At 46.8% G+C, this 15,068-nt stretch overlaps 1 protein-coding gene across 1 annotated transcript in view; it reads left to right on the top strand.

Annotated features, from left to right (window-relative positions):
- The first annotated feature begins 800 nt into the window (after positions 1–800).
- Positions 801–15,068, top strand: part of LOC142587196 (proto-oncogene tyrosine-protein kinase receptor Ret-like) — a 352,467-nt gene continuing 338,199 nt past the window's right edge. Inside the window, exon 1 of the mRNA XM_075698074.1 lies at positions 801–2,328. Within this exon, the coding sequence (XP_075554189.1) occupies positions 2,235–2,328 (94 nt within the window). The 5' untranslated portion in view covers positions 801–2,234. The remainder of the gene's footprint in view (positions 2,329–15,068) is intronic.

Below are 15,068 nucleotides of genomic sequence, written 5' to 3'. Positions count from 1 at the left end.
TTCGTAAGTGCTCTTCGCCATTGGCTTCGCCAATTATATGTCAATCATCACGATTGGCTGAATATTTTAGGAACAATTCAAGCGTAAGAGCTTTTTGCGAATACGGGCCCCGGCGTCAAATGTGGTTGCTTCCGGCGAAAGCTCAATCTTTCTACAGGAGCATCCTTACATTTAGTGATCAGGCTTCCTGCTTGTGTAAACTAGCTGCCAGCCGTCCAGTTACAAGATATGTTATCAATCTTTGTGGCGAATATAAACAGTGTTAGCGACCGACATCAGCACGAAGAGTAAATAATTCTGTAGCATGCTTCGTGTGTCTGCCGCTGCGGGGAGGAATACGCCAGGCCGGAATTGCAAATGGGAACCACGCGGCCTACGTGGAACTGGGTGTTACCGCGATAAAACGCCGCTGCGATGCGCGCTGCCGAGGAACCGAACCGCCCGATATTATCTGACGCGTGCACCGTTCAACATGCGTCGCTTCGAACAAACGATCGCGATACCGCACGTGTTCCCGACGATAGCAGCGGCACTTCCGCGCGGGCGGCTGTTTGCCTCTTCATGCTCGAGCGCGCACCCGCCAAACAGCCCCCTACGAACTGGAACCGAACGGCACGCTTGTTAGCAGTGAGTGGGGTTGGCGCTGCTGCAGCGAGTGCGGCCTGTAAAGGGGAGAAGGAGGTGCTGCTCTTCCCCACTCGCACAGCGCACGGGGAATCGAACCGGGTGGAGGGGGATGACGAGCGCGCGTGTTCTTCCGTGCGCAGCGTGGCGGGCGCATGCGCCGGCAGCAGCGACGGTCCGCGAACAGCCGGTCCAGAACCGGAGCGCAGACGACGAGTCGGGCCAAGGTGCGCGGCCCGCACGAGAGCGCTCGCACTTGCGTCGGGGCACCAGTTGCGCGCGCCGCTCCAGCTGAACACGGCTGCAACCCTACTGGGGCTCGCCGCGCGCCCGTCGTCGACGGTCACCACGTGGTGCACGCTCCGAAGCTGAAGGCGAGGACCGCAATTACTTTTGCACGGACCTCTTTCTGCATATCCCCCAGTTCGACAAAGTTGTTCAACGTGACCGTCACCGGCTTTGCGCTGTCCCGCAGCTACTGACGCGGACTGCGAACTGTCTAGCAAGGTCGGTTATTGGCTCCGTCGCGAACGTTCCTTGTGGTTGCCACACGTGTTACCACTGTGCATCCTTGCATCTATTGTGCTATTCGCGCTCCCATCGCTCGCCTGAATACAGAGGGTGGAGTTTTGTGCGATTAGGGAATATCCCCAGTAGGCGCCTGCGGTGCTCTTGTACATCATAGGCTACACAGCAGGTCAGCTTTATTTTTCAACATAATAGAGTATGCTCAAAGTTTTTGTCAGTGAAATGGGGGGCATGTCCAAAATTATAGCTGAGGGTACATCCAGAACTCTCGAACAAGCTGCTTAAGTGTTCCTTCTGTAACTGTGCTCCCGAAAAAAGTATAACGAATTCCAGCGACCGACAAGCCGCGGCCCGCATATTTTTCGGGGCTAAGGCCCGCATGATCAGAAGGGCAACCTTGTTGACTGTTTCCCTCCCCTGAAGCCACACGCACTGCGTTGTGCCAGCGTAGCCACTGTCAAATCGAATCAGCAAACAGGTACGGCCGTTCGATCCGAATAGTTTAGCGCCGTGATCGTGAGTGGAGGTGTGTTCAACAGACGCCAAGAGTGCTGCAGCCAGGGAAGCCGAAGGGAGGCGCAGGAAGCGGGCTTTCCGAGCACCGGATGCCGGGGGCCGAACGTTTCTCGAGCTTTCTCTTTTTTCCCGCGCCGCCCTGCTGTCGTCGATCGGCCGGATAGTCCGAAAGTGTTGTCGGCCTCGCGCTAGCAAAATGTACCGTGCGGAAGTCATCGCACGTCGGAAACGATGGTACAGCGTCCGCGACACTGTTTTAGTTGTCACAGCTTGGCTACGGGTCGACGCCTAGTCCCAATTTCGCCAAACTTGTGCGTGCAGTCAGTACCTGCGCAACTCATGCGCCGTTGCGGACTTTGCTGTTGTCTGAGTGTCCGGCACTCGTAGAGCGCGGAGCGAAACGCGCGCGAGCGAGAGATTCCAGGAGCAGAATCGACCATTCCTTGCTGTGGACCAAACCCGCATCAGTGACTATTCTTGGCCGTTGCCGACGTGGTATTTACCCACAGTTTGGTGAGGGTTGGGCGACTTGGTGTCACAGTCGTCGTCTGCAGGACAGAGCAAGCATGCGGTCTGCGACAAAGCTTGTCACCTGCGCCGCCGTTTGTATCTGGGGCCTCCAGCCGTCTGCCTTGCTGTCTACTGCGCCGACTGATGTGGGTAAGCGCTCTGTCGACGTGGCATTTGCTTCAGTGGCACATATGGTAATTGAGTGCGAGAGCCCAGGCTCTGATATGACAGCGAAAAAGAGAGGAAGAAGAGGAATTTACCAAAATAACCTCCTACCTTCCCCACCCCCTCTTTTTCCTCTCATTTTAAAAGTGGGCCTTCTCAGTCTTCGTTTACTTTTTGTCCTAGCGCTTTTATTAGCCATGTTGTATCTGCAAGTTAGAGTGGCAACTGTGGCAGGCTTACTTCATGTCTTGTTTTCTATTCGTGGGCAAAAAAGCGTCGCTTCTGCGTTCACTCGTGTTCCGTCAGTGCGGACTTGTAGCAGTTAATGAAAGTGTTCGTTTTCCCAGAATTTCGACGTTGGAACAATAACGATGGTTTAGCTATTCAGGTGCTCACCTGAATAGCAGTCCAAAACGGTGTTCAATATAGCGGTACAATTTCACATGATCGCACGCGCGTGCGCGCACTGACGCGTGCATACAAAGAGATAGACAGACACAGACAACAACAAAAAGAGGGATAAAGTGAGAAACTCTGTTGAACCTACCAAAGTGATTCAGTGGGCAGCACGTTCAAAAATTATATTTCAGAAGGTCACCCCATTGAACAAGTTTTTGTTAGCAACGTCGAGAGCGTGCCTCTTTCTAATGACATGCACATTTAGGACACTTGGCCCGCACTTAGTGCTGTGCTATAGTAGTGATGTGGTGCTGACCAAAACACTGCTATAAAGCAGCAATGCATTTAGGACCTAATGTTATAGATGTGTACGTTACTATAAGGAAGTATCCTCTGGATGTTGCTATTTGAAACTTATTAAACCTAGCCCAAGATTTTCAAATATACATTTTTGAAAATTATATCATTGAGTTACGCTGGTGTCCTGCAATGAAACATGAAACTCAGCAGATTACCGAAGGGGCAATGTACAAAATTCCTAGACATGCTTAACTACGAAAGGAAAACCTACGGAAAAAGTGGGGGATGGAAACTGTACAACCCCATATTTAGGTGAATACTTCTCAACAGACTAATTACCAGCAATGACACGTGTTATTATGTCCTTTCACATAATATTGTCCCATGTTGTTTGTACCTGGTTTTGATATTTGATTAAGTCGCTCACATAACTAGAGGCTTACAGGTGAATATTGTTGACACATTATTGATATTCGATAAGTGTTTCTGTAAACGTAAATATGTGTAAGGTAGAAACTGTCAGTAGAAAGAAGAAAAGAACCTCGACATAATGCGCGCGCAATAAAAGAGCTAGAGTCGATAATGGCGACAAAATTATTCGCTGAGAGCCGTAACTATAAAGCTGTTCCCGTGCCTCACGTTGCTGACTGAATTCACATTTCGAACCGCATACTACAGTCGTTTTTAAAGATGAATTTCACTATTCTTACTCTAGTATGTGGAACAGTGAGCGTTTGTCGCAGAAAATGTGGCGTCCAGCGTCGACAATCGTTTCGGCAAAATCATTTCGAACCACGCAGGCCCTCCATGTTGCGCAAGGAAGTTACTGAACTAATTAAATTTATCAAGGTAACATATGTCAGAAAAATCGTAAGGTACGACTAACACGCAACCTACAGACATGGTAGCGTCGGATTGTAATTTGAATATACGACAAAACATAATTCTGTTACGCGGAAACTCAAAACACAAACACCTTTCCCAAATCTCAAAGGCCATAAAGCGGCGCGGCCGGTTCCTTGCAGCAGCTCTAGGGGGCGCTACCCTCCCCCGCATCGCGGCCCACGCAAGAGGCCGCGTTTCTACCAGAAAGCTCGCCTTTGTGCATAGTGTTCGCCGCCAGTGTTTCCCGGTAAACTTTACGGTTACATAAGCTGCAGTTGCCGGGAAGCGTTAGAAGCACTCAGGGATTTTTGAATGCTATCGCGTTCCACTCGTAAAGGCGAAGCGTAAGCGTCCTCCAAACTTTTTATTGCTGTTAATGTCTAAGAATCGATGTTTCGGGAAATCTTTGTTTTCAGCTCGCTACACCAGTGGATACAAAAGTTGCATTTATTATTCTTTTCAACAATGCTCCATAGTGAAAAAAAAAACGAAAGCAAGACGAATGCACGCACGTAATCAGTTTATCTTAAAGGGCCCCTGAAACGGTTCGGACAAATTTTGTAGACGCGTAGGGTACAGCTTAAGTAGAACATTCGCACCACAATTTAAGTGAAGCGTTACGTATTAATGGAGCTACAAGCGATTAGAAGTTACCCTCCTCCCCAGCCACGCTTTTCCTCCTCAACTCGTTCGCCGAGCGAGCGGGGCTAAGCTCCGCCTTCACTGGTCCTGCGTCACGATGCGACGTCACATCGTCCACTTCCGGTTGTTTTGGAGCCCGCCCCCGCCCGCGCGAAACTTCTCCGCTAGCCGCTTGGCTGTCGACCTCAAGCGAGAGCTATGGAAGCAGCGTGCGTTGCGAGCATTCTGTCGTAGCGCCGAACGTGTCTGGTATTCCGTTAACCACAGGCAAGCTGGTCATTTCGGCAAATGACTGGAGGCATAAACTCAAGCTGATGAAGGAACTTTGGCGTAGACGTACGTGAGCGGCCTGATCGGTCTGCACGGTCCAGACACTTGTTGGCGCAGCGCTTAACCAGCCAAACAAAGCGCTAATATTGCTCTAACCAAGTGTAAAACATTTTAAACATTTATAAAAACAACGTGTTGATGATTACACTCCTGCGAAAAATACGCACCAGCAGCAAAGAAGAATACGCTTCGTTGCTGCTACTGTGTATGGTTGAGATCTCTGCCACCAGGTGGCTGCACCGTGCAGACCATACACATTTGCCCTTCTGATCATCTCGGCTCATCCCGTTACGGCACAGTCAAGCGGCCAGACCCTGTCCCCTTGCGCTTAAGTTTGCCCTAATACGGGACTCGCGAAACGCTATTGCGTTAGTAATCTTCCGGTGTAAAGTGACGGCCACAAACGCGCAAATCCTGGCGCCGATCGGATAGCGGCAGTCCGATGCGCAGCAGCCAGTTCGCTCGTACGCTGCCTTGCAGAGGGACACGATGTCGCAGCTTTACATATTGCCAGTCGCTACGTTTGCAGTCCACAAGGCAACAAAGTCGAATCATTGTGCTCGCGAAAAGACTGAGACCGACTCTGACCGCGGAGCTCTCTTCAAAATGGAGTACGTTGTAACACAAGCAGACGACACACGCTGTGTGCCGGAAGTGCTTAAGTGTACTGAAAAATTGTTCTTGTGCATTCTCTTTATGCTAGTTTCTTTTTATAAATACAAATTAACTAACATTCCAACTAGTACGAAGATCATTTGTTTACCATAAAGTTGGAAAAATTATCGATCACGCGCCCTGGTCAGCCAATCGGATAGCTCGCCCCACTGACGTCATATGGGTGATTTCGGTCATATGGGTAGGGGCGGCTTAAAATTCCGCCGAGCACTGCGCTGCGATCGGCAGCGATGTGCATTTTCAAAACCTTATAATAAATTACACGCTTTACGCAGAGCACTTAGATGTGTCAATCAATGATCAGAAGGACCTACTCTAACGACTCAGTAGGTTTGTAGAAAATCGTCAAAAGCGTTTCAGGGTCCCTTTAACGTACATCTTATTGTAGAATTTTCTTGCAGTACTATATATATATATATATATATATATATGCTCAGATTCGTTACAGAATTCACCCATCTATAATTTTCAGTTGTAGTAAATTTATAGGCGTGCGGAGGTGCCACGAGCACTAAATCAAGCAGCATCTGCACTGACCATTTACAAAATTTTAGATTGGGAGCTTCTTTCGAAGAAATATAAATAAATGACAAGCGAATCTTTTTTTAATGTAATTGGGAAACTTGGAAGCTATTTTGTCGCCGGTTTCTCTGCAGCAATTTTTCAAATGATTCAAGAATGATAACATGAGGTTGATACGAGTGATTTTCAGCAGTAATATGTACTTTTGTACGATCAAATCTCTTGGGCATCCAACTAAGCAATTTATCCTACGAGAACTGTCAAAGGATTTCAAGTGCTTGTATGGTTCCAGAAGGGGCATTTGCCAAGAACCATTAGAAAGACCAATCCGTGAAAACTACGAAAGGCCACCTGTCTCAGTGATAATAACTCCAGTGCATGGCGTCGGAAAATAAGTCGGTCTGACAATTTACTAGCCTATATAGATTGTGAACAAGGCTCCCGTGGGGAGCCGAAACGTAAATATATATTTTAAACCATCTTGGTCGGTGTCCGGACCTGTTCCTTTCAACTAGCCTATACTCGGTGCGCATCCCAAACCCTCTATCTTCCTTCGGCACACTGTGCAAGAGCTGCACTCTCGAGCAACCCGACTCATGGGAGTCAATACATCATGTGCGAGATTATTCGACGCTTGGTTTTGTAAACTTCCATATGCTCATGCTGGAAACTGTCAGCAGAAAAAGAACGATAACCTCGACATTAAGAGTCCAGGAAAAGACCCAGGGTCGATAATGGCAACAACGTTATTCGCCGAGGACTCGGGCGCGTAACAGCGGAGTCGAGCCTGGCACAAGATTAGTGCCAAGGGACGAGATGAGGGGGGGGGGGCATGATTAACGAAGCGGACTGAGTTACTGTTGGTCGAATTATTTCTGCATCGCGCTGAAATATCTTGAACGAACCTGCTTTCACCATCGTCATCATCATTGGCATCTTATTTTTGTGTACACCACAGGACGCAGCGTTATTCAGACACCCCCCGTCTTGCATCAGCGCACTCCATCATATTCCTGCGCGCTTCCTAATGTCATCACATCACGTAATGTTTTGCCGTCCTCAATTGCGTTTCGCTTCCCTTGGTATCCAATTTGCTACTTTAACAGACAACCGGTCACCTGCTCCGCACCATTACATGATATACCCGCCTCCACTTCATTTTTTATAGTCTACTACTATATCTACTATATGATCTACTATATGATTCATACTGCTGCCTTTCTGCCTCAGCGTTGCACCTACCATTTTACATTGTATCGCTTGTTGCGCGGTCCTTATTTTTTTTTAATTGCAATAGGAATTATATGCACCCTGCAGGCGCATTTCTGCCGTCGGCGTCGCCGTTATGTTCCATAATAAGTCCAAGGGTGATAACGCCGTCGCCGTGTGCTATACCTGCGAGTGAAAGCATGCGAGGGGAGCCGACGATCGCGGCGCGCGCAAGGAAGGAAAGCGGGGAGGAGGCGCGCCGTCTTCCGTCGCGCGCAAGGCTACCGGGTGAGGGAAAGGGCAGCATCTGTGGTTATTTGATTCATTCGGGCACCGACTTGTTCTTGAATGTCGAGCGGGTTTCTCGCTTTTTTTAGCTCGGCGCAGGCAAGTTGATTTTGGTTAGCTTGTAGGCGTGTTGGAACGGCTTTCTGTTGCAAAGCATTTTGTTGGAAGCTTTACCTGGCAGCATGCCTAGCACGAAGCCTCGAATAACAACGATCACCACTTGGACTCATCGAAGTACATAAGTTCAGCCAGAATGTATGTAACGATGCGAGTTCGAGCTGTGTAAAGCCGTACGAGAACATGTGGTGCAACGAATGCGCCGCTATTGCTCCGTCGTAATTGCGTCAAGCATTGGGCTGGCGATGTGTGACTTACATTTCCCGGGTAGTGGCTGACTTTCCCTGCAATCTTCCACGCGACGTTGCGTAATGTATGAAATGTGCAACTCCACCTGTGAGTTTATGAAACATGTGGCTTGTGTTGGAACGCAAACAGTGATTTTTCGCGAATTTAGGAAACCACGGCGCTGGGGAAGCGAACGTGAAAGATTTCAGCGATCGACTTGGGCAGTGGCTAGTGAAAGCCATGAGAGAGAGACTAGAAAATATGAGGTCGTGCATGTTTTCAGAATTTTTGCAGTTATAGTGCTTGCTGCCCCCGTGAATTTGACTCACTTAGTCCGAGGAGCTGAATGGCCGTGATGCGCATGGAATCGTATCTTTAAAGCTGTGACCCACAGAATTTGAATTCACAAATTTGTCACATTTTTTCGCTGACCGTTGGCTGTACGGCCTTATATATCCCGCAAATTGGGGTGGTGAGTGTGGGTTTAGCGTTCTCGTAATGGCAGCTCAGTGTGGCAAAATCGCGATCGGCTCGAACTTCAACTTCGCGGTGCCTCAACGCGCATTTGGAAACCGAGCCGATCGTGCAAGCACCAACTGCTATATGCAGTACCCACGTTTATCCAAATATGCTTTAAAACGCGTGCTTTCTCTGTCCTGAAACAATACTGTGCCAATGGCAATGACAAACAAGGCGAAGATGTGAAGTTAGTGAATGGCGTGAGCTTTGCACTGCCCCGATTCGTTAACGGTGCAGGACGACAGCCGTCGCTGTCGAAGCACAAGTGTAGAAGTACAGAGGAAGTTAGGCGACCTTTGCTAATATCGCACCGAATGGGGCGACAGCTGCTGTACCGTACGTAGGGATACATGTGCAATCGCATTGTTCTCTCTTTCCCCCTCCTCCTCTCTTCATATATATCTATCGTCTGTACTTTTTTTTTTGCTTCCTGCAATTTTTATCCTTTCAGAATGTCTGGCTTGGGAACTGGTATTTTTGTGGTGGAATCGGGGAGCCATAAAACAACACAGACCGGAACAACTGGATTTAGAGTTTTATTTCAAGCCTGGACAAGAACATTTCTTTCTTTTTTTTTAACCATATGCCGGTGCTTATGGGAAGCAAAATTTTGCATGAAATTCTCGCCAATACGAGGAGAAAATAAAGGTGCGACCTCCTACATAGTTTACTAAACGAAAGCTCATTGGAACGGTTAACTGGATAAGAAGCTTGTAAATAAGAAGTTAATTATTGTAATTAGTTTATTAGGCGAACGGATTGGTTTGGTTTCTATTGCAAACGATGTGCGCCAGGGCAGATATTTCATCTGTAGTGACGCAACTGAAGTAAGTAAAGTTTGTAGTGCTTTATTTAAAAAAATTGTATAAAGTAAAAAAAATTAACAATGTAACATATTACTAGCCCAAAAGAGCCCAGAAATAGCTTTATTAACGAGGTATTTTGGTCATCTGATCAGCAGAATCACATCAAAATCAACGTCGTGTCTTCTGACTAGCAAATTACGACAGAAGTTCGGAGGATGAGTCTATTGGTAGAAAGAAATCGCATCTTTCATTCATGTCTTGTTTAGGCAGTGTCTTTATTGTTTCTGTTTTAGGGCAATCAGTCTAATGAGCTGTGTAAACTTGCGACAGCTTCAAGCTGATAATTCCATCTGATTCACGTACCGTCTCCAAACACCCAAGCAGTGCTGTCACACTTCTTTGGAGACAGCGGCATTGCATTGATGGTTTCATCCCCTGTCTCTTTAAATCAGCGTGTAATTTATCGCATGAACTTAGTGTCAGCATCTCCGGATGTACGTTTCCCTTTTCAATTTCTTGAAAAACAAAGACATGCAGCACCCGCTCTGAACTTTATCGAAGACCGCGCATCTGTGTCTGTTCAGAGCACATTTTCTTATCTTCAGGCACCTAGGTATGTTTCTTTCTTTTTTCACGTCTCATTCGTTTCTGCAGTCGTTTCTTTTTTTCTAATCATTCACCGTGATCATCTAGAGCAGCATTGTATGCGTATGGCTAATATTCTTTTTCTTTCTTTATTCATTTTCTTCGAGGAGGGGGCAGGTGAGAGGGGGACCTAGAGTGGTTGGCTGGGCCAGCCACTCCGGTTCTCATAAAAGTATTTCTTTTCCTCTCTTGACGGGTGTAACTATATTTGTGCTGTTCACATTTTCTTCTTGAATTTCTTTTACATGATAATGATACCTGGCGCTTTTCATGATTAAAAGATAACACGGTGGCAGAGCGCGAGTGAATGGACAGCACGGGCTAGCAGTCAATGAGTGCCAGTGGCATGTGGCGACGCGCACGCGAGTTCACATGTACGGCGCCATTATTTCGGGCAGACGTGCGATACACTTGTTTCTCTGTTCATTGTAGTCGCTGCCTCGTCCTGTTTCCGTCAGACGCGATCTCAGTGCCAGCAATTTATGGCTTATTAGTACGCTTCGTCCCAACATCTGCGGTACTCTGGAGGGATTTGTTTGCTCGTTACTTTGGTGACATTTCCCGGTTCCTACTTTTGCTCGTAAGCGCAAGTTACACTCACATAGTTCGATCGCGGCGCGGACTGCCGATGCACTAACACGACTATATATATATATATATATATATATATATATATATATATATATATATATATATATATATATATATATATATATATATATATATATATATATATATATATATATATATATATATATATATATATTCACATATGTACTTGTTGATCTTGATCGGGTGACCGCGTTTCACCGACCAACAAATGTCATCGCACAGCGCAGGAGGAGCCTGCATGTATCGGAAATCTCTCGAAAGTTATCGATGGTTCTATACAGATGTCACGTAGTAGTGACGGTACAGCAAGCAGCAAAACTGGGAATGACAAACTAGCGTTTCATTGGGCGAACCTGTGCCCTCAAAAACAAGATACACTCAAAAAACGGCTATAGCGGTGAACACAGTCGACTATTGTCGAAAATCTTATCAGGGGGTTAAGAGCGTCGGCGTTTATACATCAGTCATCTAAGGTTCCACAGTAGTCACTGCGACCCGCGTGTCTTCATGAAAGTTCTACACCATTCGCGTCGCGCGATGAAATCAGATTACACAAGGTTCGGTGACAACAGGCGGCGGATAGAACCATCGATAACTTTCGAGAACTCGCACAGCGCAGGACGCGCCTGCATGTATGAGAAGTTTCTCGAAAGTTATCGATGGTTCTATCCGCTGCTGTCTGTTGTCAGCGAACCTTGTGTAATCTGATTTCATCGCGCGACACGAATGGTGTAGAACTTTCTTGAAGACACGCGGGTTCCAGCGATTACTGTGGAACCTTAGATGACTGATGTATAAAAGCCGACGCGCTTAACCCGCTGATAAGATTTTCGACAATAGCCGACTGTGTTCACCGCTATCGCCGTTCTTGAGTTCTTGAGCACTGAAGGGCAGTGCATTGTAAGGATTCTTTTCCTTCAATTCTTACTGCTTATCCGTATCCCCCAGTGACTGATCCCGGCGACAACATGGCCGTGACGCCGCGTTACCAAATGATGTAGGGTCAAAATAAAAGCTGGGTGAGGATGAAACCAACCGAAACAAAAAAAACTGCCCCAGATTCTTCTAGAAAGTGTATTCTAAGAAACATCCTCATTACCCTTCTTAAAGTCCACTGCATGACGAACGACTCCCCCAGAGATCTTTAATTACCCCTGTCTTGCGTCAGTCGACACTGTCTTATATTTGCAAATGACCTAATCTCGGCGCACCGCATAATATACGAACGTCTTCGACTACGCTTGCTTTCCCTTGGCACCAATTCTGTTACTCTGATAGACCACCGAGGTTATCTGCTCCACGCATTACGTGAGCTGCCCAAGTCTTCTTCTCTTCTTGATGGATAATAGAGTGCTCTCGGAGGAAAAGATCCTGGGGCCATGGCCTATGCATTCTTGCATGCGAAAGACCACAAAAGTGCTTCTGCAGTTCTTGAAGGCTACTGGACTGAACGAGCGCTTGTGACAGTGGACATTCCTCTGCGGCTGACTCTGCGAATGACTGACTCTTCACTATTTTTCTCCTTATCTATTCTCCCCTTTCCGCCTCCCTATGTGCCAACCGGGCACATACTTGGTTAACCTTCCTACCTTTCCGTTTTTGTTTCTCCTCTCTCGCTCCCTCTCTTCTGTTGACCTCAACTATAGAATATCAGCTACAACCATTTGTTCTTAAATCCATAGCGCCTTCTTATATTTTAACTTTACGCCCATCATTTTTCGTTCCATCGCTCGTTGTGCGGTCCTTAACTTCTGCTCAAGCTTTATCGTTATCCTTAAGTTCACACCTCTATAGATAGTGGGCATTAATTGCACACTTCAAAGAAAATCGGTAAGCTGCTGGTATTGAGTTAGCAGTGCCTGCATACGCAATAACGAGCGTGGATCATGCGTGGATAAACTTATTTTTATTCACCTGGAAATTTTCTTGTGATTCGGGTCACTTATGACTAATCGGCCCAGATAAATGTAGTGTCGCAGACATTCAAGAGGCTGACATCACAAGATCTTGTTTCCACGCCAGGTTATTCAGCATTACCTTAGCCTTCTGCAGATTAGTGCTAAAACCTACCCTTATACTTTGCAAATTGCGGTCTCAAGTAACTTATTCCTAATCCCCTCGAACACTGCTAAATAGGACAGAGTGATTTCCTAACCGTAGGCTGCTGATATATTTTCTATTTATCTTCACCCCTAATCATTCCCAGTCAAGCATTTTCAATGCTTATTCTAAGTGTGCAGCGAATACAATTGGGGAGATATTCTGCTTGCCTGACACTTTTCTTAATCGGTATTTTTCAGCTTTTCTTTGAAGAATTATTGTAAGTGTGAAATATGCGCAGGTATTTACTAAGATACCCGAATATGCTACCTCTGCTTCTCGCGACTACGCAATGCTCCCATGTCTGCTGGTATTTCTACTGAAGTGAAAGTCCGGATTGGCTGTGAAGGCCATATACAGAGGTTGCTTATATACCCGTCTTCTCAATTGTGTGATTGGTAACATGTATATATTATCCATCGTTGCATATCCACTTCTAAACCGAGCCTGTTCTCTACTTTGATTACAGTCAGGTGTTAATTGCTCTGATTCTATTCAAAGTGACATTAGTGAATCTTTCGTACAGGGTTGAAGGCAATCTGATGAGCCTGTAATTTTAAAGCGGCACTTTGTTAGGCTTTAACCCCGGGGCTTGGCGTCGTAGTCGTTTCCTCGCCGGATATATTGATGGATATGTGTGTATATATACACAAAAAACTTTGGCCGCTCCATGGGTATGGGTTGGGTCGCGGGTAGACAACTAGGGCCACCGGGTATGTGTCCTTCTGTTCTAGAAAAAAATTTGCCTTACTGCGCATGCGCTACTTGGTATGTGCCCATTATGAAGGTGAAAGCCTTAGATGCCTGATCAGACGGTGGCCTTGAAAACGCGGCGTGCGGTACAGAAAGTCATGTGAGCTCGCCTCGCGCGCTCGGTACGCTGGCTCAGGCCTCGACAGAGCAGAGTTGGCGAAAGGGCGCGCAGCATCTGCTGACGCCAACGCGCTGGCAGCAAATACTCGCTTGCGTTCGCTGCGACATGGACGACGCTCGGCCAGGTCCAAGCGGAGTCGACTGTAGCCCTAACAAGTACGCGACGCCTGAAGAAGCTATAGAGCAGCGCGCAAGGCTGCACGACGAGCCAAACGGCAGGAACAAGCCCAAAACTAGGATCCTGCTCGGATTGCGGTGCGCATGGGACGACGAAGTGAGTCCGATCTCGATCTTCGAGCTCCAGAAGTGGAGACTTTTGAAGTGGAGCTGTGCCGAAACTGTGGCGGCCAGGCGGGAGGAACGCCTGGCCGCCACAGCTTCAGCTTGTGCTGATTAAAAGCGTTTGATCGGGTGAGCTATAACAAAGTAATTTCATACTACAAAACACTGTTGGGGATGGAGAAATTACGAATTTGGTGAAAGACTTTCTACGCGACCGAACACGGTTCGTGCGTGGTTTTCGAAGGTGCATCATCAAGGACAGCTCAGGTGTTCCCCAAGGATCCGTCCTGGGGCCATTATTATTCATTTTAATAAATGACATCATGGCCGACATAGACAGCAATATTAAACTTTTCTTAGACGAGTGCATAATCAACAGGTAAATTAAACATCGTGATGATCATTCGGCATTGAATCTTTCACTAGACAAGATAGCTTACTGGTGCGAGCACTGGTAATTGTCTATCAACATATCAAAAACATTCTATATGACGATAACAAGAAAAAAGAACCATCCGAATTTACTTACATAATTAACAACGCAGCATTGCAAAGAGTTACGCGCAGAAATATTTCGGTGTCACCTTGAATTCGGATCTGAGATGGGACAAGCATATTAACAGCGTCAGAGTAGCCGCTCTGTGTAAACTGTTTCTCCTACGAAGGCGCCCACCATTCGCACCAACATGTACTAAGCTCTTAATCTACACAACATTCGCACGCCCAATCTTAGAGTATGCTAACACTATGTGGTTTCTGCGTACTGTCGCTAATTTAGTCAAAATTGAACGGGTGCAAAGGAAGGCCGTTAGGTTTATTCATAACAAGTACAAGCGAACTGACTCGTCCACTAACCTTTCAGGACCTTCCGGACTACCTACGCTAGAGACAAGAGCAAATTGGCACATCTGAGATATTTGTACCAACTCCTGCGTAAGCACAGCCGGATCTATGCGTCCAAACACATCTTTCTTGCAGAATCTCGAGCAGTAAGAAACAAACATGCATACACTCGAAGAAAATACGCTTATAACAACGACTGCTTCACACATTCTTTAAGTCCCCAGACAATCAGTGAATGGAATTGTTTAGACCCATCCATTACTAACACAGAATCCTTTAGGGATTTCGCGTCGAAAATTGAAAGTGTTTTTGGTAACTAGCCTTCGGTTTCTTTTGTTTCTACAGCGAAGCTGTATATGGGGGGGCTAGCCGATTCGTCCGTACGTCCATCTGCCGCCTCCGGCGCAATCCTCCGGTGCAATCCCATGCGCATGCGCGAAAAAGAAAGGA

This window comes from Dermacentor variabilis, chromosome 1, assembly GCF_050947875.1.
Source record: "Dermacentor variabilis isolate Ectoservices chromosome 1, ASM5094787v1, whole genome shotgun sequence".
Classification (NCBI taxonomy): domain Eukaryota; kingdom Metazoa; phylum Arthropoda; class Arachnida; order Ixodida; family Ixodidae; genus Dermacentor; species Dermacentor variabilis.
Note: the sequence above shows the minus strand (reverse complement) of the source record. Positions and strands in the feature narration are given on the sequence as shown.